The sequence below is a fragment of the Parambassis ranga genome, chromosome 19, assembly GCF_900634625.1.
Source record: "Parambassis ranga chromosome 19, fParRan2.1, whole genome shotgun sequence".
NCBI lineage: Eukaryota > Metazoa > Chordata > Actinopteri > Ambassidae > Parambassis > Parambassis ranga.
Window position 1 is genome coordinate 6,551,698 of NC_041039.1, and position 26,425 is coordinate 6,578,122.

The 26,425-nt window shown below is 41.6% G+C and overlaps 2 protein-coding genes across 5 annotated transcripts; both read left to right on the plus strand.

Annotated features, from left to right (window-relative positions):
• The first annotated feature begins 189 nt into the window (after window positions 1–189).
• On the plus strand, window positions 190–10,028 carry timp2a (TIMP metallopeptidase inhibitor 2a). Its single transcript, XM_028431082.1, has 5 exons — window positions 190–589; window positions 5,440–5,540; window positions 5,612–5,720; window positions 7,210–7,334; window positions 8,083–10,028. The coding sequence occupies exons 1-5, from the start codon at window positions 460–462 to the stop codon at window positions 8,278–8,280; spliced, it is 663 nt and encodes a 220-aa protein (XP_028286883.1). The 5' UTR covers window positions 190–459; the 3' UTR covers window positions 8,281–10,028.
• A 3,129-nt stretch (window positions 10,029–13,157) lies between these two features.
• On the plus strand, window positions 13,158–26,026 carry cyth1b (cytohesin 1b). 4 transcript variants are annotated; one of them, XM_028431338.1, is made up of 12 exons: window positions 13,158–13,378; window positions 19,544–19,626; window positions 22,085–22,149; window positions 22,451–22,517; window positions 22,643–22,761; window positions 23,045–23,238; window positions 23,418–23,566; window positions 23,660–23,772; window positions 24,614–24,692; window positions 24,802–24,873; window positions 25,129–25,283; window positions 25,387–26,026. In XM_028431338.1, the coding sequence occupies exons 1-12, from the start codon at window positions 13,291–13,293 to the stop codon at window positions 25,463–25,465; spliced, it is 1,263 nt and encodes a 420-aa protein (XP_028287139.1). In that variant the 5' UTR covers window positions 13,158–13,290; the 3' UTR covers window positions 25,466–26,026. The 4 variants fall into 4 exon arrangements, with proteins under 4 accessions (XP_028287139.1, XP_028287140.1, XP_028287141.1 ...); XM_028431339.1 differs by lacking the exon at window positions 13,158–13,378 and adding an exon at window positions 15,482–15,641; XM_028431340.1 differs by lacking the exon at window positions 13,158–13,378 and adding an exon at window positions 16,872–17,145.
• Window positions 26,027–26,425: the final 399 nt, after the last annotated feature.

The window sequence follows — 26,425 nt, forward strand, 5'->3', positions numbered from 1 at the left end:
GTTTATTAAAATATATTGTTCGTGTTAGTTTTGATCTCTAAACTCTCATCCACAAGGTTAAAACAAACAAACATAAATGTTTCAGGCACCTTTTGACCCTCACACAGGGCCGCCTGGGAGACAGCGCCCTCTGCTGGCTCAGCTATCACCGCCGCCGGGGGAGGAGTCGCACGGCAGCTTTATAAAAACGCCTCGATCCCCGCAACAAAAACAGTCCAACAAGACAGACAGAAGCTGACAGTCGCCAGGACGGATTCAGGAGGTGTATCGACACACCGCGTAACCTCCCCGTTAAAGTGCAGCTGAGCGCGCAGGCCGTCCCGTGCTGTTGACGTCTGTCGTTTTAAGAGAAAGAAGAAGAAGAAGAGGCGGAGGAGGGGACGCTGCCGCTGGATCTCCACTGCAACGCAGCACACAGAGACGAAGAGGCTGAAAAACATCGCGTCACTGGTCACCAAAATGCCGTTTTCCGTTCACGGCATCCTTTACACGCTCGCGCTGCTGGTCCTGTGGCGACCGGAGGACCTCGCGGAAGCGTGCAGCTGCGCTCCGGTACACCCGCAACAGGCGTTTTGCAACGCCGACGTAGGTGAGTACAACATGCAACACTGCTGTGTGAGTGTTGTTGTTGTTATTGTTGTTGTTTACACGGCCCTTGTTGCTCTGGGCTTCCGAACACTGTCTATTGGCTACAGCGGTGCTCTGCCACTAGCTCGGCGCGCCTCTGGGGCGAGTTGAATGGGCTCACAGAGCTGCTGGAAACCGCTGGAAAGCCTGGAGGGAGGTGTTGCTCCTCAAGGCCAGACGGTCTGTGCTGCATTCAGACTGCACAGACACGCACATACGCAGAACGCAATGGCATAATTTGCAGTGTCATATTGACAAGCGCAGACCTTTAAAGTGCTGTTTGGAGATTAATTACAGTGTCATAGAAGCAGGACACACACACACCTCTGTGTATAGGAGTTATAGTTATGGTTATGTCCATGTGTTACACTCGTGGTGAGTTAATTATGAACTTTGTGATTGAGTTTCCTCCTAAATCCACTCTCTGGCTGTGCACTGCGTTAGTGTAGATACCTATGAAGGAGCCTAGGATCAACATAATGTCTCAGCCCCTGGAGCCGAGCGTGTGTTTACCACCAGCCTTCACCCTCAGCAGCTCCGGGACGCTGCCTGCCTGTCTGCTGTTCGCAGGGCAACGTGGCACCAGAGAGGAGGACAAGGGATGGAGAAAGTGAGGAGAAACGTTTGCTTCTGGTGGGGGGGATTGGATCGCAACCACAGAATATGTCACGCCTCGAGCTTTCCTCCCCATTTATTTTTTTCCCTTTATTTCCATTCCTGTCCAGTTTCTTCCTGTGCGGGGTGGTGCTGGGAGGAATTACAGGAATGTTTCTGGGGTTTTCCCAACTTTGCTCCGGTGCAGCACAGGGACACACACACGCGCACACACACACACACACACACACACAGACACACAATGGCTATAGATGACATCTGGCTGTCAGAGCGGGGTGTGTTTCAGGGGGAAAAAAAGCAATAAAAGTAACAGTGCAAGTGTAAATTTCCGTGGTATCAGTGAGGAAGTTGAAGGCCACATTATTGTGGCTGCTTCAAGATGTGCATTTGTGTTGCTTGACAGTCTATTTTCAAGTGTGACTCAATATCACACTGAGCTGGCAGGACTTAGAGGCAGGATGTCCTAACAGGAGAGCAGAGTATTGCTTGTTTTTAAAGGGTGTATGAGTCAAGATGAGTAAAGATTCTGTTAGCTCAAGCAGGATGCATGTTGTCCAGCTGTGATTATAAGGGTGGATCTGAGGGTGAAGCCGCAATCTGCTGTGAGAAATGCTCTGATAATGTTCTGCAGAAGTGAGCAACAAAGAAGAGACATTGTCTTGAGTTACATGGTCTGACATTTTGAGATTTGTTATAGTGCAATGGATCCCACTCTTTGCTTGTTGATACACATACTGTGCAGGCAGGAACCAGTCTGTGTGTGTGTGTCACCTTCTGTTTTTCATGCAAAGTGATGCCCTGGGTCAGACCACAAGCCATAAAAATCGCGCACTGTCATGCACCTACCACACAATCACACACTCGCCAATATGCATGTGCAGAGACAAACATCCTCTTGTCATATAAATCTGCTGCCCGCAGAGGGGAACTTCCCCGCTGCCCTGCCCAGTCAGACTGTCCTCAGGCTGGCTGCTTGGTTCGGCATTCTGGAAGTCCCTGTGCTGCCTGCACAGAGAAGCTGGGGTGGACAGCAAGGCATTGTCCATGTCTCCAAAGTTTAACCATTAATGCAATAGTTGCTGCACTGGAAACAAATCAAACTCTTAGTATTAATATTATTAGAATATTGATTTATACATAGTTATCAAATGTAAAATGTTGTGTATATTAGTATTTTTGGCACATTCTGATTATAAAAACATTCACACATTTTCAACTGTTTTTCAAATAAAAAACACATTTGTGTTGACTTTGTTTTAACATTTCTTTCTAAAACCATAACAAACAACAATGCAGCCTTAAAAACTAATGTTGTGTTGTCTTTGTATTGTGTGGAGGTCCATTGCAGTTGTGTCCCAATTGCATCTTGCGAAAGACATATTTATCAATCTTTTGCATCACCATGGTGCAACAGGAACATACCATTTCAACAGCTCCTACAAAAGCAGCCAACAAATGCATACATTTTTCCCCAGGTAATGAAGGACGCATCAGGTGGATCCTTTGCAGCCCAGCATATCCGAGGATTCAGTGTGTGCCAGCAACTGTTGTGTTCTGTTTAGAAGACAGCAGACGTCACAAAACGAATTTTTAACAGCTAAAGGATACACATTTAAAAAGTCTATAAGGTTTATTTCACATAAGAGGCATATCATGATTATCAGGAAGTTTTCCATTGTGTAGACTGTCCCATTTACCAACTTTTGGTGTTCCCTTTGAAGGCTATCATACAGACACAGCTTATATCAAGATGTCCAACAGCAGTTTCAGATGTTGCTGGAGGTCCTTAAATGGTGGCTGGGTTGTGTTTGAGGACCGTCCGTCTCCATTCAAATAACAGGTTAAACAGAAAGCCCACATTCGTCTGGAGCTGAGCAAACCACACCAGGATAGACAGGGATGGTTTGGTGGTCACTGGAGTATGAACAAAGAAAATGATCGTCATGTGGTGGTGGTGGGGGGCACTTAGGATGTGGTGGAAGTGTTCATATGGGGATTTGCATGGAAAACATTGCGTAGTAGTAACACTTATACGCATGTATAAGTCATTAAGTGTTGTTGGTTGGAAGGGTAGGAGAGCAGTCAAAATGTGGGTCAGCTGGTGGTTTATGGATGGAGCTTCTGGCTGCAGATTGACTGCTGCTGATCAGTTGCCTTCAGGATCAACCTACGGTGAGGCTCACCCGCCTGCAAGGCCCCCTGGTAGTCTGTGTTGTTTTATACATCATGCTGTGTAGTCTGCCACCGACGCGGCATGCTGTTTAGACTGCACAGGATGATACACTCTGGCTTTTTTGCAGGTTGGGAGGGGGCGCTGAGAAATAAACATGTCTGCAGACAGATAAGCTCCCATAACAGCAATCCATAGTGAACAACAGGTTCATTTCTCCTCAGTATTGTGCCCTGCTGCTGTATCTTTGCTCATTAGCTTGTGGCTCAGAATGAGGTCAGGAAATGAGAGCGGAAAAACTGGGAGGAATGCAGGAGCTAAAGCCAGCAAGGTATACTGCTGCGTGCGTGTTTATGTGTGTATTCTGGCTGCGGCTGCGCATTTGCATAAGGATCAGAGTGCAGCTGAAATGTAGGAGTTTGCTTTTGAGAAACGTGGTGTATAAATCACCTCAGAGTTCCAGTATTCAGAGCCAGCTTATGCTAGAAAACAAAGTGTTGTTTCGAAAGGCCAAAGGCAGAGTGAAAGCAGGCCTTCAGCGAGAGGATGGTTTAAATATGTAGATAACAGCCCACTTTTTCACACAGTTTTTCCAGGAAAATACTAAAGAAATACTCGTAAGGTGCCTTGAGATGTCACCCTTGCTGCTTTATTCCTATTGTTTCCTGTCAGTCTTCCAATACAGTCAAGAAAATGATGAACGAGCTTTAGAGGCAAGTCCACTGTTTTTGCTCTGTATTTGGTCTCCACCACCTCGCTTACTTTTTGCATGTGTCTCATTGTAGGTTTTGCTAAAAATAGCTCCTTATTGCATTGCCAGTGAATTAGCAGAAGACACTGACCAATATGTCAGATGTTGTTTTGCCATCAGACATTTAGGGACCATGCCATCACATTCAGCATAGTGTCTACTGTTAAGGTTACATAACAACTTCAGGCAGCATGATGATCCTTCTGTGAGGTCACCCACAGGTTTTCTGAAGAATGTTTACGGTTATGGAAATGCATCCTAACTCTGGTTATTCCAAGTACAGGCAACTAGGTAGAATGAGGGGCATAAGTCACCCTGTCATTTGAAGTTGTTCCCACAGCAACCCTCAAGAGGCCACTGTGGGAACTGCAACTCCACTTCGGATGTTTTGACAAGCACCCACAGAGGAGGTCTATAGGATGTCCACACCTCTCACATTAACAAAGAACTGACATGTTTATTGAATAAAAATGAACCCTTTTGCTAAACAGAGAGAGTGTTTATAGTGTTTTGGCTGTTAAATAAGCCTTTTAGTTACGTGTGCAGAAAAGCCTTAATCTTGCATCAGCAGGAAAAAGGGGGGGGGGGTAGCGAGGGAAGGAGCAGGAGAACGAAACGTTATTAACTCAGGGAGCCATGAACCCCCATATTTGTGTCTGCTCCAAGCCATAAACCGAACCCAAGGGTGTAAGAGCAAGAGCACTCAGCTGTATGTGTGTTTATCTATGTGTACGTGTCCTCTGTTCCTGCTTATTTTATATTTTTTTCCTCTTTCAATTGCTCATATTTTCCATTCTGAATAAATGCCCTAAGCATAGCAGAAGCCTGAAGTCAGTCAGGCCATTAAAACACACACACACATACACACACCGAGAAACAAGCCTGTGGCCAAGTCTTTCTTTGTATATCAGCTTTCAAGTTGAATTCTCTAATCCTCAAATCGGGTCCTGTGATATTTATTGACAGTGCATTGGCGTGTCTGGCCAGTTTTTCATTGACTGGACTGTAGTAGATGCTGAAGCTCATTTTGTTGTGGTATTTGTACATGAGGCTTCAACCTGCTGTGGAGGCTGTTTGGGTTCCTCTGTTTGCCTGAGATGTGGTCAGGGAGAATCAACAGTTTGGATGATGATTCAGTGTTATTGTTTCAGTGTAACAATGGACTGTTAATTACATTTTCTGGTTAGCGGTCTTAAGGCGCAGAGTGGAGACTCAATAATCAGATATACTCTGTGGTCCCTTTTGTTCTGACAATATGGTCCTGTTTCTCCAACAGTGATTCGAGCGAAGGTGGTGGGAGAGAGAGAGGTGGATTCTGGGAATGATATCTATGGGAACCCCATCAAGAGGATCCAGTATGAGGTCAAACAAATCAAGGTAAGAAAATCATCCAGTCGCTTCCCAGTGTTTTAGTGAAAGAGTTTGATGATGCGTTGGTTTGCTTCTAGATGTTCAAGGGGCCTAACCAGGACATCGAGGCTGTTTTCACTGCTCCTGTGTCCGCTGTCTGCGGTGTGACCCTGGATGCCACTAACAAAAAGGAGTACCTGATTTCAGGTGTGATTGAGATTTCATGTTTTCTTGGTTATGCTCTGGAGCTTATCTTGTGTCTCATCTGAAGCCATGTTGCATAAGGAAAACATCTTCAATTGTTAATAAAGAAAAATAAAAGTGAAAGTTTACAGAGAGATGAACAGACAGACATAAGAGCAACAGGAATTCAAAAACAGATAATCAGATACAGCCAGGCAGTCAGATAAACATGAGATTGGATAAAGACCAGTAGCGGGCAATTCTCCTGTCGGAGGTGTTACTGTTTATATTATTACGGGTAATGATACACTGCTGACTAAACCCTGTGGAGCCTGGGAGGGACTGAGTCTGTCGTACAGCTTGAACTGAGACACAGTTGAAAGTTAGAGTTAAAAAGGGATTGTGATTGGGTTTTTTCATATTCCTTCTTTCTGCTGCTGAAGAGAACGTAGTTCATTTGTTAGTCTCTACAAAGGTTAATGTTTATCACTTCATGTGCTATCTTCAGTGAAATACGGGCCAACAATAGTCAACATCCTTGACACAGAACAGTGAAGACATCATCATCGTTATAAACCTGTGCTGAGTATATAGATAATCTTACCCTTCAGACAGAGCAATCTGTGTTTGGAGACAAAGCTATGAACTTATCTGGCTAAATGGAAAAACATAGAAATGTGCCTTGCAGCGAGAGACCTTCAGAATTTGGTGGCAGCATGAGTGCTCGCTTGTGTACACCTGTTCCTTACACAAGCTGCTTAAGACTTTCAAGCCCTCTCATCATTGCAAAACCTTAACATTATACATCTTCAGTGTTTCCATCTTAAAAACATGACTAGCTGTTTGGCCCCTTTTATGATGGTTAGCTTAACATCTCACCATGTGCAGGCTGTAGTCTGACAATAGGCTAGATAAGAGTTGTTTTTTTAAGTTAAGGCTTGCCATCAGAATGAGTCTCGCACACGCAGCTAGTAAAGATCATGATGTCATTCATGCTCTGGTTTCCTCATTACAGACGGGATGCACCCGCACACAGTCGCCCCAAATTACATAGAGTTGTACGAGAAGGAACTGCTGAAGCCAGCATTTCCTCTTAGACTGGAGCAGTGGGAAAGAAAGCTTTCTGCCGAGCAGGGCATCTTTTTGAAAATGATTCATCCTCTTGTTAGGTTGAAGGGTTAACAGTCGGAAGAGTATCTGTGTAACGTGAGTCAGGCCCGTCTGCACTGATGTACTAGACCTCAACATGTTGAGAGCTGCTTTATAGACAGATAGTGAGGAGGACACAGCTTTAACAGATATGTAAACTCCATTTGAAATATCACCTTGTTTTGAGTTTTCATGAGGGCTTCTGATCTGTGCTGATGATGAAGAGTACCAGATTGCTATCTAGTTGTACCTCAGAATCTGTTATCTGTTGTGTGTGATTGATGCCTGCACCTTGTTATGTCTGATTCTTCTGTCACGTGTCTGTCAGTCTGAAGCCACATGATCCTGCATTGTTCTCTTTTAGGCAAGGCTGAGGCTGGCGGCCGCATGCATGTGACCCTGTGTGATTATATTATGCACTGGGACTCCTTGAGCACCACCCAGAAGAAGAGCCTCAGCCAGCGCTACCAGATGGGCTGTGACTGCAAGGTAAGTCATTAGCAGAGGAACATCTGGGTGTGTGCATCATTTACCTATTGGAATAAAAAACTGTTTCTGCAGTACAGATTCAGACATGACAGACCAAACAAGAAGAGACATGAGCCATGTGAGTTTTTGTACTGTTTAAACACAATGAAAAATGCTAATTGAGCTTTAGAGGCTAATTTAGTTACATTTGGGCAAAGCTAGATTAGGTGTTCCCTCTGTTTTAAGTCCGAACACTAAGCCAACCTCATGGCTGTAGCTATTAGTGATGGACGCCTTTTTGTATAGAAAGCAAATGTGTTTTTATTTCACCAGTCACCTAGAAAAACAACATAAATATATCGGAATTCCCACGTAAATGGTGCAACAGGTGTCAGTCTGTTCAGTGTTACCACTCACATGTCACACTGTTGGCCAAACACTTGAAAATCCTATAACTTCACTGCCTACTCTCAGCAAGCTCTCATTTTCTAGTGCAAGGCTAGTGCAGCTGTGGCCACAGCCTGGCTTCTCTGGCATCTCCTCAACCATTTGATGGGATCATGCAGTGCCTAGCTGCAGGCTCTGACTTTAGTACTTGGGCTGCATAATGATGCCTCAGAGGTTTTAGTTAATCAGCAGCATTATCTGTATGAAAACCCATGACATGTCATGCTTTTAAAGTGAAGCCACAGCAGTAATCATAAACAGTGGGGCTGATAATGCAGACTGTGCACTCTGTATTGGGTGACTGTTTTTTGTGTTTCTGCAGATTGTGCGCTGCCCCTCCCTGCCCTGCGAGATCTCGGCTCCCGAGGAGTGCCTCTGGACGGATCTGATGATCGAGAAGCAGGTGCACGGACGCCAAGCCAACCACTACGCCTGTGTCAAAAGGGCAGATGGCTCCTGCTCCTGGTACCGCGGCGTTGCACCACCAAAGAAGGAGTTCCTGGATGCCGAGGACCCTTAGTCACCCAACGTGACTGCCCACTGCAGACGGAGATAAATGTAAACAATTCCATGAAAAGTTTAAAAACACCATGCAAAGATTTTTTAATAATTAAAAAAGTAATGTGACTGAAATCACCTGCTGGTCTGAAAACAACCTTTCAACTCTCTTTGAGGCAGCTTTAAAACCTCAACATTACTGCAGAGTCTCAGAGGTTCTTGTCAGACGCAGCATCTGTGTAAAAACATAAAATAGCATCATGAGACATAGACTGGTCAAGTGATGATATAACTTCCTCCTGAGGCTGGCGTCAGGAGGATGAAAATCCTCCATGAGACAGAGCACTTCCTGCCCCACAAAGCTCTTTAACAGCTCTGCTCTCCACTAATCAGTCCCCAATCATCAGACGAATATTCATTACACATTGTGTTTTATTACCTCATCCTCCATCTTATTCCAAAGCCAAGTTGCCTTTTTTTTTAAACACGATTGTCTCCCTCTCTCTGAACACTAATATTAGGTTATGCCTTTCTCATTTTCTCTGCTGGGAATTGTTTTGCCACTGGTGACGTGGGACGCCCACAGCACGCTTTCTTTAAAAAGAACATGATTCATGTTGCATGGCTGACGATCTTCTTTAGTGGTGATGTTTTTTTTTTTTTTTAACTGATGCCTGTGACCATCACAGGCCTCACTGGACCAGTCTATGCTGCGTGAAGATGAGCACTCTAAATTTAAACAGGCTCACCTCTTCAACCAATGCCCAATCAGAGTCCAATCAGAAAACCAGTTCCTCACCCCTCTCCCTCCCCTCTATGTAGCTGTACAGTACCTATGCATATACTTTTGTTGTTTGACTTGATTATTATTATTATTATTTACTGCATTAGAACTAGATTTGCACTTTTTGAGGATGAGTTCCGGTAAAGACAAGAGCCTGAACACTCTGATGTGAAAGTTATTATCGTTCGCCCAAAACCGACAGATCCACCTCAGGTGCAGATTTTGCCTATTTTGAGTGCTTTTGGTGATCCATATTCACAAGCATATTCTTAACATCTCTATCAGATTAAATGGTACTTGCAGTGAAAAAAACAAAGCGGACGTGTGAGAGGTTTGGATATAAGGGATCTTTTTGCAGATTTTATGTGTGAAAGAGAGACAAAAGGAGCTTGTGGGATGTGACTTCAGTGTCTTTGTATTATCTGTTGATTGTAAATGCAAACAGCAGTTTCATGATTTGCCAGTATATCCTCGCGGACGGTAAAAAGGTCTTTAACACGCTTAATGTTAGCTTTGACTTGTCTTTTCCTGCTCCTTCCAGTTATTATTGAAAGCTTTATCGCTGTCCTAGAAAGCAAGTTACTCAAAGTTTACAGTGCTGTTTTATACACCTCAAGCTACATTAACAAAAAAATATATATATGATGGAGTATTAGAGGCATAATTTAAAAGTAAACTCCTTCCAGTTTCCATTACTTTGTATTTTTTCAGTGTTATTATTATACCTGTCCTGATTTTTGTGTGTTTTTTCGCTGTCTTTGTCTATGATGTCTTTAGCTGTAGTTTCGGGCTGAGAAGGTCCTCTTGCGCTGGAGTAACGTGAGAGTGAGAGCGATTTAATCCTTTTTGGAGAGGGGTTCAGAAATTAGAAATGGGGTTTCTTGTGTGAATAGAGGACTGTGCATGTGTTTGATGCTTTGTGTAAGTCCAGGCGAAGGACAAAATATTCAGTATTATCAAATAAAAAACACAAGTTTCAAAGAGTCCACCCTGTCTGTGTGTTATTTTTAAGCGTCAAATATCTGTTTAGTAGAAGTCAGAAAAAGCTGTGGCGCCCTGGTTAACCTGTTTAAATTATACCATAATTCTTGGATTTCCAATTTTGGGATTAATAAATTAATAAAGTGACGGCCATATTGGTGACATATGTTGATGCAGATGAGATGATCAAACTGAACTGTATTTCTTCTTCATGATCAACTGCAGTTTTCTTTACTTAAAACAATCTTTTAAATTAATGAACATTGCATGTGCAACTAGATTAAAAAGACAGTAAACATGCTGTAATTTATTCTGGATTACTCTAAGAGATTATTGAGGGATTATTTTCAGGATAATCAACATTCCACTTGCTATTATTATTGTCTTTGTTTGTGTTAGACAAGAGTTATGTGTATTTATGATACAACTTTGGACAGTTAGCTTTGGTTATAAACATCCATAAATACAAACTTACCTGAGCTGTGTTATACATATCATCTTAATATCAAGTCATAAAGTCTCTAAAGTACATGAAATATTTTTTTTCTGTTCAGTTTTGAATTCTGTGAGTCTCCACCCTTCATACAAAAGATCCGGTGGCTCTTTAAAAAACAGGACTGTGGTATTTATGTGATTTTAACCTCCCCACATTTGTGATGCTGGCATTTTAAGCAGTCAGACTTTGGCCTTTGTTTGGCCGCTCCTAACTTCCCACTGAGGCTGTCAGTGTGTGAGGGGCTTAGATGTGAGAGCGGAGCTCTGAGGCCGTACTGTGAGAAGGGCAAGTTGATGTGGTAATCGACTCAACTAGGAAAGTATTTGAGAAATGTGTAGGCAGGGCCCAGATTGGGCGGTTTTGTCATCTTTGTTCATTCTCTCTGTGATTTCAAACAGGATTTTAATAATCAGCTGCTTTCACTTCTTCTTCTTTGGCAGAGCTGAAGTCAGGTCTGTGCATCAGATAAGACGTGTGAGCGAAGAGTGTTGGTACAGGTTGTCTCTTTTGTGTTTAAAAGATGTTGGGTAACTCTTAAATACGTAAATAAATAGACTTCTGCTTTGCAATCTTGATTTTCCAACACCAGGTTGGTTAATCACCAGCTTTAAATAAAGAAAAACAGAGTTTTAAAATATATTCCAATATATCTGGCACAGTATATTATAAAATATGTTATTATCAGCTGCAGAGTCCAGTACCAGGTGTTCTTTATTCACTGTAGGCACAGTAAAATTGTCCCTTGTTATTCTGATGCCACCCAGTGGCCACTAGGAGACATGTCAACCGCTTCAGTCTTCAACCAGACAATGCCACTACTGCACACAAAGTCATGGTGTATGTTGCTAATTTGTTCTAAATAATCTTTATTTAATTACACAAAATATAAATTACTGACACATTTGTTTCAAATATAGTATTTAAAGTTTTGGCTCTTTTCAAGATATAAAATGCAAAATAAAATATAATGCATACAGTTTTTCTGTGTTTGTGTTTGTTTTAAGTAACCATAAAAGCAACACAGATACCATCAGGTCACGCCAATGTCTTTATAATAAGCTGATCCTCATTTCACTAATATAACTAATATAATAACTATAAATGAATTCACATTTTCCTGAATGAAATAAGTATTTGATCCTCCATCAATCAGCAGGATTTCTGGCTCCCAGAAGAAGCTGACATTGGGAGCCCTCTCAGCTCCTTACCTGTATAAAAGACACCTGTCCATAGAAGCTATCAATCTTGGTGGCCAACTACCAGAAACGTCTGACCTCTGTGACTGCCAACAAAGGGATCAACTTCAACTTACTTATTAAAAAATTATTTTCTGCCTTTAACTGTTCGAATAAACTGAAAATTATACTGCAGCCACTCTCCAACCCCTTCCTAATCACTGATAGCAGTTGATTTGTTTTGTGGTTTAAATGACGAGCAGCCACTGGCAGGATCCAACTGCATTCATCACCAAATATAGAAAAATAATCAGTTTCATCAGCCTCACTCACTCACTGCCTGACGAAGACCAGCGCTGTAGAAACAGATTTTGTTTATTTAATCTCATATGCAAATCACCTAAAAGTTCACTGCTTACATCACACCACCCACTCTTTCTCCGCTCTTCATACTGTATATATAATATGTATATATACTGCATTTATGTGGTGTTTTTGTGAGTTTGAGTCATGCGGTATAGAAAGAGACTGGCAGAGGAAAAGATGAACTCCACTGTGGAGTGATAAGCAGCAGGAAAAGTTCAACAGTGGTTGAGGTCAAGTGCAGCAGAAAGAGGGCAGCTCCACAGAGAGGAGAGGGTGAAACAGATTTAATGAGTGGAAGACAAATGGAGCAGGAGAAGAGTGTCACTGGTCCTTTATTGCTGTATATACAGTGGGTACAGAAAGTATTCAGACCCCCTTACATTTTTCACTGTTTGTTATAGCCCTTGTTTCCTTATTAATGTACACACAGCACTCTATTTGTGTTGTTTACATGTTTGCAGATTTATTAAAAAAGAAATATGCAAGGGCAACTTCCACTTTTGCAAATACCACCGCTGTGAGCACTAATACTAAAAACCTTACTGCTCTTATTGTTACTGATTGTACCATTAATACTACTGAAGGATGCGTAGATCAGTTAAATTTTGTGATTTGTGTGGTGTTGTGGGTGATATTGGGATACAAACTTATCAGTCGCCCATTGTTATTAGCTCAGTGTGTTTTCAGTATGGGATTCTTTTTTTCTTCCACCTCTGATTTGTGTATGTTTACTCAGAGTGTGTGTGTGTGGGGGTGTAGAACAGGATGATGCGAGGTGGTTGTGTGCATGTACATTTGTCATCACTTCCAAGAATACTTTAACAACTGTTCAAAGTGACACAGCAGTGGGTGAGCGCTCATCTGTCTATATATACTCCACATGCATCTTTTTTCAATGTAAAAGAAAAGATTAAAAAGAGGTGGGGGGTTTTTGTATGTGTGGAGTGTGTGAGGCTCAGGAGTGAGGTCAAGTGTGTGAACAAGAGTGAGGAGGGAGGAGAAAGAGAGAGAGAAAGAGAGAGAGAGAGGGGGGCAGAGCAGAGAGTGCTTTTCCGAGAGTTGGTCAGAGTGTGTGTGTGCTAGGAGAGAAAAGCTTGGTAACTTCACCAGCTCCTTTCAGCAAAGTATGACGCTGACTTCAAAGGAAGCAAAGAGATGCTGGGAGGATTCTTTTTAGCTTGAGTCGCTTCTTGATTTTGTCACAAACTCCTGAACAGAGCTGCTGTTGTGATGGGGACTGTTAGCGAGCTGTGTGCGTCCAGTTTTCAGGCATTTCTCTGTCCTACAGTGCGACCAGGAGCACCTGCTGTAGCCACAGGTGAGTGCTTGTGTGTCTTCTTCCTGTTTTTGTCACAAAATATAAATGTCTTGTTCTGTGTTTACCAGCTTAAAAAGTGCTTTATTTCTCTAATGTTATTATTATTTCAGATATTTGTTGCTTTCATGTGATAAACAACATGAAAACATGGAGACTGGCACAAAGTGCTATCAGTGTTCAGTTGCCGTGGTGATTTTCAGTTAGGTTATCAAGACACAGAGCGCTCTGTGTGTGTATATGTGTGTGTGTGTGTGTGCCATGCTGTGATTTTGACATTTCTGTGTATGTGTTCATGGACACACATACACATGAGTCAGTGTGTGTGTGTGTGTGTGTGTGTGTGTATGAGATGGTGGGCTTGATTTGAGAACATGACGCACACCCATCACCACAGTCTGGTCCAGGATCTCCTCCTCCCCTGTGGGTGCTGTGGAGTGACATAATCTCCATCACAACCCACTTGCTCTCTCTCTCTGTGCAGGTGCTTTCACTGTCGCTCATTCAGTTAGCCATTACAGCATAATGTAAGCAGCAGCAGCAGCAGGGCTTTCACACGGGTTATATTTATTTATGAATGTTCCTTAGTTGGACTTCCTCCTCTGCTTTATATACAGCCCGGGGGCCTTAGCAGCACATTTCACAGATAAACCTTTTAGCTGTGAAGCAGATTTACTCAGCAGGCTATACTGTATCCCCCTTTGACAATTACATCTTTATGTTTAGCTTCCAAAATATTAGCCATGGCCAGATTTTCATGCTAAACTGCTGATTCCCATTAAACATGGTGTCTACCTTAAACTACGCATTAGTCTCAGAAATGATACGTCCATGGTCAGTGGTACCAGCTTCTGAAATATTTGCATGTTTTTCTTATCATATGCAATATGATTGCAACAGAGGATAATTGACAGATTATTGATCATGAAAATATTTGCTAGAATACAACTGGTGGATGTTGCACCTAAACGCTATACATCAGAAGTTAAATAGAAATCTAATTAAAAATCATAATATTTCACCACTACCATTTTATTTTACATGTTTTAAAAAATGCATATAAAATCCAAAAGTTTTTCTATAAATATATATTTCTCACTCACGCTAACAGGGAAGCCATAACTGATTTCTCAGTCACACAAGGACAAATTCAGGGAGTGTTCTGCTGATCGGTTCAGAGCAGAGCTAAAAATGCTGTGTAAAATGTGAAAGTTAAACACCTACAGCATGTGAAGCTTTCAATTTGTCCCAGACTATAGTTCTGATTCCAGTTATTTACATTTTTATGATGTATATCTTAGTAACTGTGTCATACTGCACAAAGACATGTGAGTTCTCTCTCTACTACAGCCTTGATGGACTCAACAAAGACAAAAAATATGCTTCACGCTCTTTGGTTTTGGTGTTTAGTTAATTTATTTGTCCAGATTTTTAAACTATTATCTATCTAAAATTTCTGTGTCTGTGTCTATATAAAAATCTGTGTCCGTATTTTCTGACCCTTTAAACTGTGAAACTGCTGCAGCTCTCCTCCACCCCGCCTCAACATATCCTGTTTTTGATGTGTCCAAACCCAGAATAAAGCTCTGATTCAACTGCACAGCTGCAATGCTTAGCCCTCCTTTCCTCTATCCTTGGCTACACACCCTCTCCTCTCCCTTCCTTTTTATTTCACCAACACATATACCACGTATCTGCAAATTTGTGTCCCTTACACAGCTATTTTAAAATTCATTATTTCACAAATTAACTGTTGACTCTCTCCCTGCACAATGAGATACTGAGAAATCAAAATCATAAGAATAGCTCTTAGATTACAAATAATTCCATTATTTTGCAATAGCTCTGAGTGATCAATGAGTAATTAACAGTGATGGTACATCCTCCACCAGCCACAGCTCCAAAATTACATGTTTTTTTAAATATAATAATATTTTAAAATAATTATTGAGGTAATCATTTTTATTATTCCCAGTAGATATATAGATATATTGATAGATAGAGAGATAGATGAAAGGGGCTGAGTTTACACAGTGGATTTTGCTAGCTGCGCTCTGATTGGCTGTTGCTCCAGAGGCCACGCCCACGCCCCCTCTGCCACACACCGGCTGTCTGCCTGCAGTCAGTTGTCATTTACTGCCCCCGTAGCGCCAAACGGAGTGACACATTTCCACCTCTAAAGTTTAAGTGTAAACTTTATCTTTGTTTTCGGAGGCGGCGTAGACTTACATTACCGACATGGTTCTAAAGTCTGAAGACGGAGTTGGTAAGTTTTCCGAACCGCTATTAGTTATGCCGGGGCTAACATCTTTGCTAATCAGGTTAGCTAGCCAACTAGCATAACTTCATGTCTAGTTGATTAAAGCGAGTTTGCAAGTATTTCCTAAATAAGATGTAGTTTTATGTGCTCATGGTTTTTAATTTCCTGTCAGCAGAGCCCAAGCAACAAGTCCTCATCAGACTGACGTGTTAATGGTCCCTGGCAGTATTTTTAAACTGGTACAAGGGATCTATTATTATTAATCTGGATTGGGGCCAGACCTCATGGGGGTTTGTTCCTATTGTGCAGCAGCACTTGACGGTTCGTGTGTCTATAAATACAATCAATGCACCCATTTATTGGTTGGAAAATGAATGAGCTGTCCTCTATACTGCGTGTGTTTCAGTATTCGGTTTCCCTAAGAACCGTAGACAGACTGCATAGTAATGAATTTTAGATTATAGGTCTGCTTCCTCACAGCTGCACTGGTATTTCCTGTGACAGTTTGCTCTTACAGGATGGACCCTATTGTATCTTGCTCTGTCAGTTGGGAAATATGTGTTTGTTTAAGAGTAAGGTGGGGGGAAAGCAATCAAACAAAGAACAGTAGCTCATTTGGTCAAAAAGTAAGTGTAGGTTTTTATTGCTTTAGAGTTGGTGCTCAATTTTCCATTATTTTTAAATGACTCATCTTGACATTTCCCTACTTTGTCTTACAAAGATGTTTTTCTCTCCTGTGTTCTCTCTTATTTGTTTGTGCGTACTTATTTTAAGCCTTAAGGCTGTGTGAATGCAACCAGGAATGATTATATCATTCTGGTGTAGCTCTAACCTCGGGCCAGAGAACATGGAAATGGACAATTATTGCCTTGTAAACCATGACATGGCCGACTATTTTCCTTCTGAATGGTGCAAGATATTTAGCTTTGCCCCGGGTCCTGGATCATGTTCTTTTCTGTAAGTAAACACATGTGATTTAGAGAAAGAGGATTTACTTCTGTCTGAACACAGAGCTGTTGTTTGGTTAAAGTTTGTGACATTTTGGTGTCCTGGAGAAGCGAGTCAACCTCCTGTCTGCACCCTCCTCATTTGTTTTTAAGGACACATGCAAAATTGCACCTCCTGCTCTCTTTTGTCTGTGAGGGAGGGGGGAGTCATTATGGACAGAAGGAGGGGGAGAGGGAGATGAGAGTTCAAGGGTTTCCTCCTCTCTCTCACACACACACACACACATACACGCTTAGAAACACATTTGTCCTCATCCTCATTTAGCTGCAGGCCTACTCCCCCCTCTCCCCTCTGCTGGAATGAGTGTCTGAGGATTACAGAGACTGGAGGACCACACGATCAGGACTGGGATTGGAAAGCTCGTCAGTGCTGTAGAAATACCAGACTGGTCTGTAGGAATGTGCCGTTTTGGATTTGAATTTATATTAGAACTGGCAGATCAAACCTTCATTGGACTGGGAGTTTGGTGTGGAAGCCACTCAGCTGTCAGAAGCCTTCCTCGGTACGAACCTCAGGATTATGACACAAATGTGTAGGCGCACAGTGCGTCATCATAACTTCTGCATTTAGGCTTTTTTGAAGAAAGTTACATGAATGAGTATGTATTGTCACGTCTTCCAGTGAAACCTCATCAGAGCCGGAAACCCAGCCAGAATGTACGGTAACTGCAGATTGATAATGTGGGTTTAGTTCTTTTTATGTGTTGCCTGCATCGTCTGGAGGATGTGCTGCACTGCAATAAAAAAAATAGAGCAGAGTGTGGGAGAAGAATAGAGAGCAAAATTCAAGTGGTTTGTTGGTTGTCCTGAGCAGCTGGTCATCAGCAGCATTGCTATGACAAGGTGTCCCATTACTTGGCAACACAAACACATACTTGATGACCTCAAGCCTATGCAGAGCAGCTGGTTGGAGAGCAAGAAGGCTGTTGTTATGTATGTCAGAATGTGTGTTTTTTTGGTGTTCTGAAAAAATTAGATGGAGAAAGTGAATGCTTGAATGTCTCTTATAGTAAGAGGTGCTTTGTCCTACTTAAACCCTTCTCTTTGTTGTGCGTGTGTGAGAGCCAAGTATGTCTGTGTGTTCTTATCAAAAATGATTAGTTGGCTTATAGGTTCCATAATCTCTGAAATGTGAGATGTGGCTGCAAGATGTGCAAATAGCTGTTAATAGCTTTGAAAATAATGTTGTATTATTGTACAAGGCGGTACAAACCACAAAAACCAATCCGTAGACTCCTTTCTTTCTGCAGCAGACAGACTTATGGTTCCTGAGGTGTTGCGTCATGAACACGCTGCAAGAAAACCTGGATAGAATTTTGTAAAACTTTGGACAACAGTAGAAAGCAGCATCTAGCTAAAATGTTACGACAGTCACTCATGATATATTTTACTTCAGACACCGCTGAATGAATGAAAGAGGCTGATATTGTGTGATTGTTTACAGGCCACTTAAACAACCAGTATGTCTTTCTGCTGAGTTGGACCCAACCCGTTCATTAGGTGATGTGATTAATCAACAAATCGCTATTTATTGACTCCATCCAAGCCAGTCAATAAAGGCCTTACCCCACAGTAGCTACATCTTTCTCTAGAGCCCAACAACGGCATTCTATCTTTCTTGAGTCAAAATGTTTGTGTGAATGGAGACAGACGTAATTTATGGCTGAAAAAGTCTTACAAACCAGTGTGCAGTTGTCATATTTGCCTTGATTCTGACCTGAGGGGGAACTGATAATTACTCTTAAGTGCTCTGAAGTTATTTCACTAATTGTGCCCTTTTCCACAGGAAACTCTTGTCACGAGTGTTGATGATGACTGATTAAGTTTTTCAGATGACTGGTTAGCTTTGCTTTTATAGTTGAGGATTAAACCCCCCCTTCATATTCATATACGCCTCTCTCTGATCATGTTGGCTTCATATAGTATATAGTTAGAATATAGTATATATCATATAGTTAGAACTCTGATCACATCAGAGTTTAGCTACACACTTGCTAGGCACAACCTAGAAATGTTTATCCATCACATTTCTGAACAGCAATTAGTAAAGCATGGTTTATTCAGTAGCAGAGGGAAAACAAGGACAGGAAAATGGAGATAAGAGATGCACAAAGCTCAGAGCAATTTCCCATCACAAGCAAACCTCACACACATACCATGGCTCTCTGTTAAACATAAACCCTGTTCTCAGTTTTTCCTGGTCAAGACAGCAAAGTGAAATAAAAGTTTTCTTGAGCCCCTCAGCAAGACTCCTCTAATGAGTGTGCCAAACAGCAGCAGCACAGCTTGATTCATATTTCATGTCTGCTTGTTTCTCAGCACAAACTGAAACAGAACTTCCTTACTGGTTATAGCATGTCATATGCCACAGAATAAAGCTTTATTCATCATTTCTCAGTAGAGAAGGGGAATTATAATCAATGCTGTAACACCCCATGTTAGCACATTTCCTGCCTTATTACCATATTGTTTCTCCTTTTCTTGTCACTCAAACCGCAAGCCAGACAGACAGTGTATTTCCCCCTTCCTTATCCTAGCTTATCTTTCTGCCACAGATATTGTATTTGTCTCTGACAACATGAATTTCTGTTCTATCACAGTCTACAGTCAGGGGTGTGTTCCATATGGAGGGTGGAAGTCAGAACAGTAATTTTTCATAGAAAGTGACTGTGTCCAGTTTTGTGTGCCTTTAGCTTTTATATGCTGCACTTTCGGGAAGTCTAAATATTTTGTCATTTGTTTGTTTGTTTTGTTTCAAAAAAGAAGCATTGCAGTTTGTAAATCCATTCAAACCACGTAAAATATGTTTGTATCTATTTATATTTTCTGTTCTGTATCCCCATGGGATGGAAAATAATGTTTAAGTTGGTATCCAAAGGCTGTGTGTATTTTTGTTTTTAGTGCCTGACGACCTCAGTCCGGAGGAGCGTCAGGAGCTGGAGAGCATTCGCCGCAGAAAACAAGAGCTACTGCAGGACATACAAGTAAGAATAATATTGGAAGTTTTAAGTTTTTTACTGTATTCCCATCATCAACTGTAGAAAGCCTGCAGTCCAGCCAATAATGTTTTGTCTGTGGAGCTAGCAGGATTAAGAAGGTGGCTTTCTGTCTATCCTTTTGTATGGTCAAACGTAGAGAAAAGGTTAACAAGGCAACACCAGTAATTTATGCTGTGAACTTTTAATAATATTTCAATTTATTTCCACCTAATATACATCATAAATATACTGTAGTTTTATCTGCAGCGCTGCCTTAGCTATCAAGAGGCATTGTGCACTGAATTGTACAATTTACTTCAAATAATACCACACCCACTCTAATGTGAACACACACAAATCCTGAAACAGAAAGCCTAGATTGACAATAACATTTTTAAACCAATACCAAGATCATGATTGAGATCTTTGGCTTTGTCCAGCTGTCTCACTCAAAGAAAGCTTGGGTCTGTCTTTGTGGTGTACCCCTCTAGGCCCAGCTGAGCCAGTCATGGCTTGCTAGTTGTATTGATGAATACAGAATTGTTTTGAAGAACCCTTCTCAGCTGGATAGCTATGAAAAGAAGTTTGTTTTTTGTCCTTGTTGTGAACCGTGTGGTTGTCTGAACATTTGAGCAGAAATTACAGAACACCGGTTTTGTTCTTTTCCGTCTTTTTTTCATCACCACATTGTAATTCTTCCCTCTGTCTGTGTCCTTGAGTTAATTTGAGCCTCCATGTCAAAACCAGGCTTCCCGGGGGGTGGGGGGTACAGGACTATAACCAACGGAGTGTTACTGTACACATTTAAGACAGATGATTCTCTTTGTGTGGGGGTGGCCTCCTGTATATGTGTTTCCTTCAGCACCCTGCCTGAAGTTCTCTCCCCAAACAATTACCTTTTGTCTTCCTTTAATTGTAAAGTGTGTGGCAGTTTAAAGGCTGAACATATGAAGTATTAAGAAAATTAATGCGGCATCACAATAGTCATTGTTGTCAAAACTGATTTTCCTGAATGTTTAAACATGTCAATAATTATGGCTGGAGGAATGATGCTGTTGGGTTGTTAGTCCTGTTCTTGTGAAAGAGATATCTTAACAATCCTGTGATGGAATTTTCTCAGATTTGGTACAAACATTCACCACGACTGAAGGACAAAGTGCTTTTTTAAAGTCACTCTGACCTTTGAAAACATGTGTTGTGAACACAATATCAATTCTCCTAATTTGGTACAAACATTGGCATGGATTTTAGGGTGAACTGATTGGATTTTGATGCTTAAGGGTTTTTAAATTACAAAATGGAGAGTGTTGGCAAATTTACTTGGACTGAGCCTTAAAGTGTTTACAGTTTGGTGGCCATAGTTCACTGTGACCTCACAAAACACATTTCTCACCCTTATTCAATACATTGATATGGTTTCATATGCCAACCTCACACAAATGTTGAATAGGATAAATTAAAGTTTGATGTTTCCATATCTAAAGGTATTTAAAATTATTCACTACATGTTTTAGTCTGGACACACAGTGTGTGTCCACCAAACCAACAATCCAAACATATATGAAATGTCCGGTATCTGCAGCCAGCAAAATAGGGATGTGTGGGATATGTATGACGTGCATTAAAGCACACACAGCCCCCAGGCAGCAGCGTCACTGTGTATACTGATTGATGGACTTTATTACCGGGGGGGAGATTCATTTTTCCCCTTCCAAGCTCCGCCTTGTCATGCCTTCAGGGGCTGATGGGTAATGAGTCGTGAAATATTTCAATAATGACGACGGAGGCATAGATACTTGGGAGTAACTATGGAAACACACATGGTGAAATCCTGTTCACTTAGGTGAGGGTGATGTGGCCGTGTTTTCACACATGTATCTGCTCCCCCTCTATAATTATCTTGGTCCAGTATCTTTTCTGCCGCGCTCAGTGTTTCTCCATCTGTTTCTCTCCTCCTATAACCTTTGCCTCTCCCAAGTACCACAGCTAAGCCAGTCAAAGTCTTTGATCCTACATAGTTCTGTGTCCACTCCAGTGTGACACTCAAGATGGGCAAAGGAGCTGATGAATCTGGGTCAGCACAGGCGAGAGGAGGAGGAGTGGGGAGAAGGGCTATGGGCTGACCTCAGAACAGGTGCTACAGATCCCAGAGAGGATTTTCTGTCACACATAACCCCTACTGAGAGAAAGCCTGCATGTCTGAGAGCGAGTTAATATCAGCACTTTCAGGGCTGTTAGTGGATATCGGTGAGATTTTGCTGCAACAGATAACCACGTGTTGTTCATTGCATCAGTGAGGTCAAAGAATCTCCATAGGGGTCAGGCATCACACAGTTATATATATATAACTTGTTTGTTTTCTTTCCGTTTCTGTGCTCAAAAGCTGAAAAAATAATGGTTCTTTTCTTTTTCTTCCTCCTTATGTTTGGTCCCCCTCTCTGTTTCCCCTCCTGTCTGCTCTCAGAGGCTGAAGGATGAGATAGCAGAGGTGACCAATGAGATTGAAAGCCTGGGCCTGTCTGAAGAGAGGTAAAGTGTCTCTCAGCTGTGTGTAGGCAGCAACCCTCTTCTCAGTCCTAGTTTTAGTCAGAAAATGACCACAAAAAATCTGCCTTCACAGGCTAAAGGTTACTGGATGTTTGGCTTGATTCATAAATATAAGCAAAACTTCTGAGTTACATGTAAACCTTTGTTTGATGTCAGGGTCATATTAATGCCTGTGATCATGTTTCTGGTAGCAAGTCCAGTTCATTTAGACCTACATTTTCTTTAAAGATGACTATTGATTGTGCTGATTGTGGATTTTTCTCTGTGCTCGACCTGTTTCTAGGAAAAGTATGCAGAGGAATAAACAGATGGCCATGGGCCGAAAGAAGTTCAACATGGATCCCGCAAAGGTAATTTATGCCTAGTGCCTCTTGTGGAACTGCAACTGTAGATAATTACTTCAAGCAATGAAATGCTAATGATACCACTTGGTCTCATTTCTTTGCCTGGTCTGGTTTCATATTTTCTCTCTCAGGGGATTCGCTTTTTGATTGACAGCGTGCTGCTGAAAAACACAAGCAACGACATTGCACAGTTTCTTTACAAGGGAGAGGGGCTTAACAAGACAGCCATTGGTGACTACCTGGGGGAAAGGTAAACAATATTTAATTTATCAAATTGTTAATTTTAATGTTTACAGTTTTCACACCTCAGTTGTTTTTTTTCTCATTATGAGACACAAACCTAGAGAACTGTACATGCTTGCATGAGTTTGAGACCTTCTGTATGTACTGTATGTACTGTGGTGCAGTTCCAAATTCATCCATTCACGCCGTTCACTTCCTAATCCTGCTTTCCTTCTGTTTACTTTACCTGTGTGTGTCTGTGTGTGAACGCGTGGGTACCCGTTGTGTGTGGGATCATGCGTGTCGTGCAGAGATGACTTCAACATTGAAGTTCTGCACGCCTTCCTGGATTTACACGAGTTTACAGACCTGAACCTGGTTCAAGCTCTCCGTCAGTTCCTGTGGAGCTTCAGGCTGCCCGGCGAGGCTCAGAAGATCGACCGCATGATGGAGGCGTTTGCTCAGCGATACTGTCACTGCAACCCTGGAGTGTTTCAGAGCACGGGTATGTGTTCAGAGTAATCACCAGTTTCTGTTCATATTTATAGAACATTTTTATCCAACATTTACTGCCTGGAATCCAGTGAGATGCCCTGAGCTTTCCATTTTAAATACTTCATCAGAACCATTGAAAGAGTCATGGTTTTTTAAATTTACTTTCATGAAATGTATGTGTGTTTTCAGACACCTGTTATGTGCTATCATTTGCTGTGATTATGCTGAACACCAGTCTGCACAACCCCAATGTGAAGGACAAGCCCTCTGTTCAAAGGTTCACTGCGATGAACAGAGGAATCAATGATGGAGGAAATCTGCCAGAGGACCTGCTCAGGGTGCGGCTGCCATCACAAATTAAATGTCTTTCTGTGATTTACTGAATACAGTTAAAGTGGACTCACATTGAGTCACTTTTCCCTTCTGTGCAGAACCTGTACGACAGCATCAAGAACGAACCATTCAAGATCCCAGAGGATGATGGGAACGACCTTACTCACACCTTCTTTAACCCTGACAGAGAGGGATGGCTGCTGAAACTCGGTATGTGTTTAGTGCTGATAAGTCTGTGTGAAATAGCAATGCCCTCTAGTGGACATAAACATACTGATTTATGTAGAACAAAGGTGAAATGCTTATTTATTTTTCTTGTTTGTGTTTCTTCATGGTTTTGACTCCAGGAGGTAAGTATCAATAAAAACCCACACCCCCTCAGCTTTAATGCACTGCTTTGCTTCTGCTCCACATCTTTACTCCCATCACAATGTAGACCAAGCCTGCCCTCATGTTTATTTATTTATTTTTCTGCTGGTGTGCACTGACGTAGGGGAAAAAAATCACATCTGCTTCTAACTGCTGGCCGCTGACCCAAGTGTTAACCTCAACGTTTTGTGTCAGGGCTCTTTAACCCTCAGAACCCTGTTTTTCATTCCTGTCACATTTTAGTCAGTATGCTCATTTTTCATTGCAATATATAAAGTCCTGTACAGTCATTCCTACAAGTAGAGACCTGTGCAAAATAACACAGTTATAAAAGGTAAACATATAAAATTCATTTTATTTGATTGATTTTACAGAAATTTATAAATTGCAATCATTAAGTACATTTTCACCATAATGAAAAATTGAGCTTCTGTCAATCATGGCTTTTTAGTTGTGCTGAAGAGACAGAATGTTTTTGGTTTTACACACTCTTCTTGGTCCAAACACTGACTAATCTTGAGACATGGAATAATTGTCCCACAATGCGATATTATACTAATTAATATATGTTAATATATAATTGGCGGTTTTATTAAAGAAAATACATTTCAGACAGGTTTTGGGTTCTGAGGGTTAATTAAACTGACCATGCAGTTTTCTGACTTTAACTGGAATCTGTCCTCAGGTGGACGAGTGAAGACCTGGAAGAGACGCTGGTTTATTCTCACAGATAACTGCCTGTACTACTTTGAATACACTACTGTAAGTATTTGTGTCAGCGAAAAGATATTGGCTAAATACTGCATTAATGCTTGAGTAAGTTATACTTACAGCTCTCTCACTGTAAATTAATTTCTCTCCTGTTTACAAGGATAAGGAGCCCAGGGGGATTATTCCACTGGAAAATCTCAGTATCAGAGAAGTTGAAGATTCCAAGAAGCCGGTAAACTGCCGCTCTGTTTTCTGTTTACCTTACAATGTTTCATCACAATACCTTCTCAATTAAAAATTAGCTTTAAGTAAACCGTAGACACAAAGAAGATTCTGTTAAAAGAAGTGCAACTTGGAAACCATGATTGACTCACTTGTACCCAGCCGTCACAAGATGATTTCTGCAAGTTTGATCTCATTTGTGCTTTTGCACTTTCCTGTTGACATAAATCTCCTGACTCATCCTGTTTGTCATGCTCCCTTGCAGAACTGCTTCGAGCTCTTTATCCCCAACCACAAGGATCAGGTGATCAAGGCGTGTAAGACGGAGGCTGATGGCCGTGTCGTCGAGGGTAACCACACTTTTTACAGAATCTCTGCCCCAACTGCTGAGGAGAAGGATGAATGGATCAACAGCATCAAGTGAGTCACAGTTTTGTTTACACTGCTTTAGACTGGTGCTGATGCTGATGATGACGATGATGATAATGATGGAGTAACCCTCCTCCCTCCCTTATACCTGCAGGGCTGCTATCAGCAAAGATCCATTCTATGAGATGCTGGCTGCTCGGAAGAAAAAGGTCTCCTCCCTGAAGGGGCTGTAGAGCTGCTGAGAATTAAACAAGCACTGCTGGAGGAGGACTTGTAATGCCTGCTGCAGTGACACTGGGACCTGGCACAGAGGACTTCAAAAAGCTCCAACAGATGAAACTATTCAACTCTCTGCTGCTGCAGCAGTGCTGTAATGACACTGTGCTCTCTATACGTTGCTGTAACAACTGCTGAAGTGTGTCTGACTGAGCTCAGAGTGTTTGGTCCAGTTTCTCCACAGCTGCTCGAACACAAGAACAGAGGGACGGAGTTTCCATCTGCAGGAGTGAAATGTTAACTGCACATAAGGTGAGGATAAACCAACTGCTGATGTTTGATAGAAACTTCATAAAGACACATTATAAGAGAATTACAATAACATGCTGACATGCCGACAGTTACAGAGTTAAATGTAGATTATGGATAAATGTCAGCTCCTGATCTCCTGTTGAGTTTGTTGTTTTTCTAAGCCTGTTTTCTTACTGCTTTTGGTCTTTTGTGCACTGTTTATGAAAATGCATAAATAGCTAAATATTTATTTATTGTTTTTGGTTCATTAAAACTTTGCAAACAAATCTTCTTGTCTGTATGTTCATAAAATATGAGGCACACTGAGGCAAGTTGTACTGCAGTGAGACGTTTCACCACTAGATGGCAGGATAGTCCATCACAAACCCAGACTCTTCAAGACAGTATATGAGGACACCAGCTGCTTTTTAACCCTGCAGAGTTTGGAGAGGCTTCAATCCTTCACCACCCGTTTCTGACTATATCCTTTTAACATGCAGAGCTGTTGTTCTGTCTTGATCTGTGTCAGGCAAGAAAAGAAGAGAATAAATACTAAAGTTAAGCATAATTAACGATATGACTGAGCAGACATTTTGGATCACGTCCCCACATCTGCTCCACTAGCACTCCATTTCTTTGCTTGTATTCAAATTGACTGGAATTTAGATGGATTCAAACAGACCAAA

Bases quoted from the DNA above. Each gene is read 5' to 3' on its own strand.
- cyth1b (XM_028431338.1), top strand. From the start codon at position 13,291: ATGGGGACTGTTAGCGAGCTGTGTGCGTCCAGTTTTCAGGCATTTCTC. The intron at 23,773-24,613 runs TATGTGTTTAGT...GAATCTGTCCTC, and splicing joins GGATGGCTGCTGAAACTCGG to AGGTGGACGAGTGAAGACCT. The intron at 24,874-25,128 runs GTAAACTGCCGC...GCTCCCTTGCAG, and splicing joins TTGAAGATTCCAAGAAGCCG to AACTGCTTCGAGCTCTTTAT.
- timp2a (XM_028431082.1), top strand. From the start codon at position 460: ATGCCGTTTTCCGTTCACGGCATCCTTTACACGCTCGCGCTGCTGGTC. The intron at 590-5,439 runs GTGAGTACAACA...TTTCTCCAACAG, and splicing joins GTTTTGCAACGCCGACGTAG to TGATTCGAGCGAAGGTGGTG. The intron at 7,335-8,082 runs GTAAGTCATTAG...GTGTTTCTGCAG, and splicing joins AGATGGGCTGTGACTGCAAG to ATTGTGCGCTGCCCCTCCCT.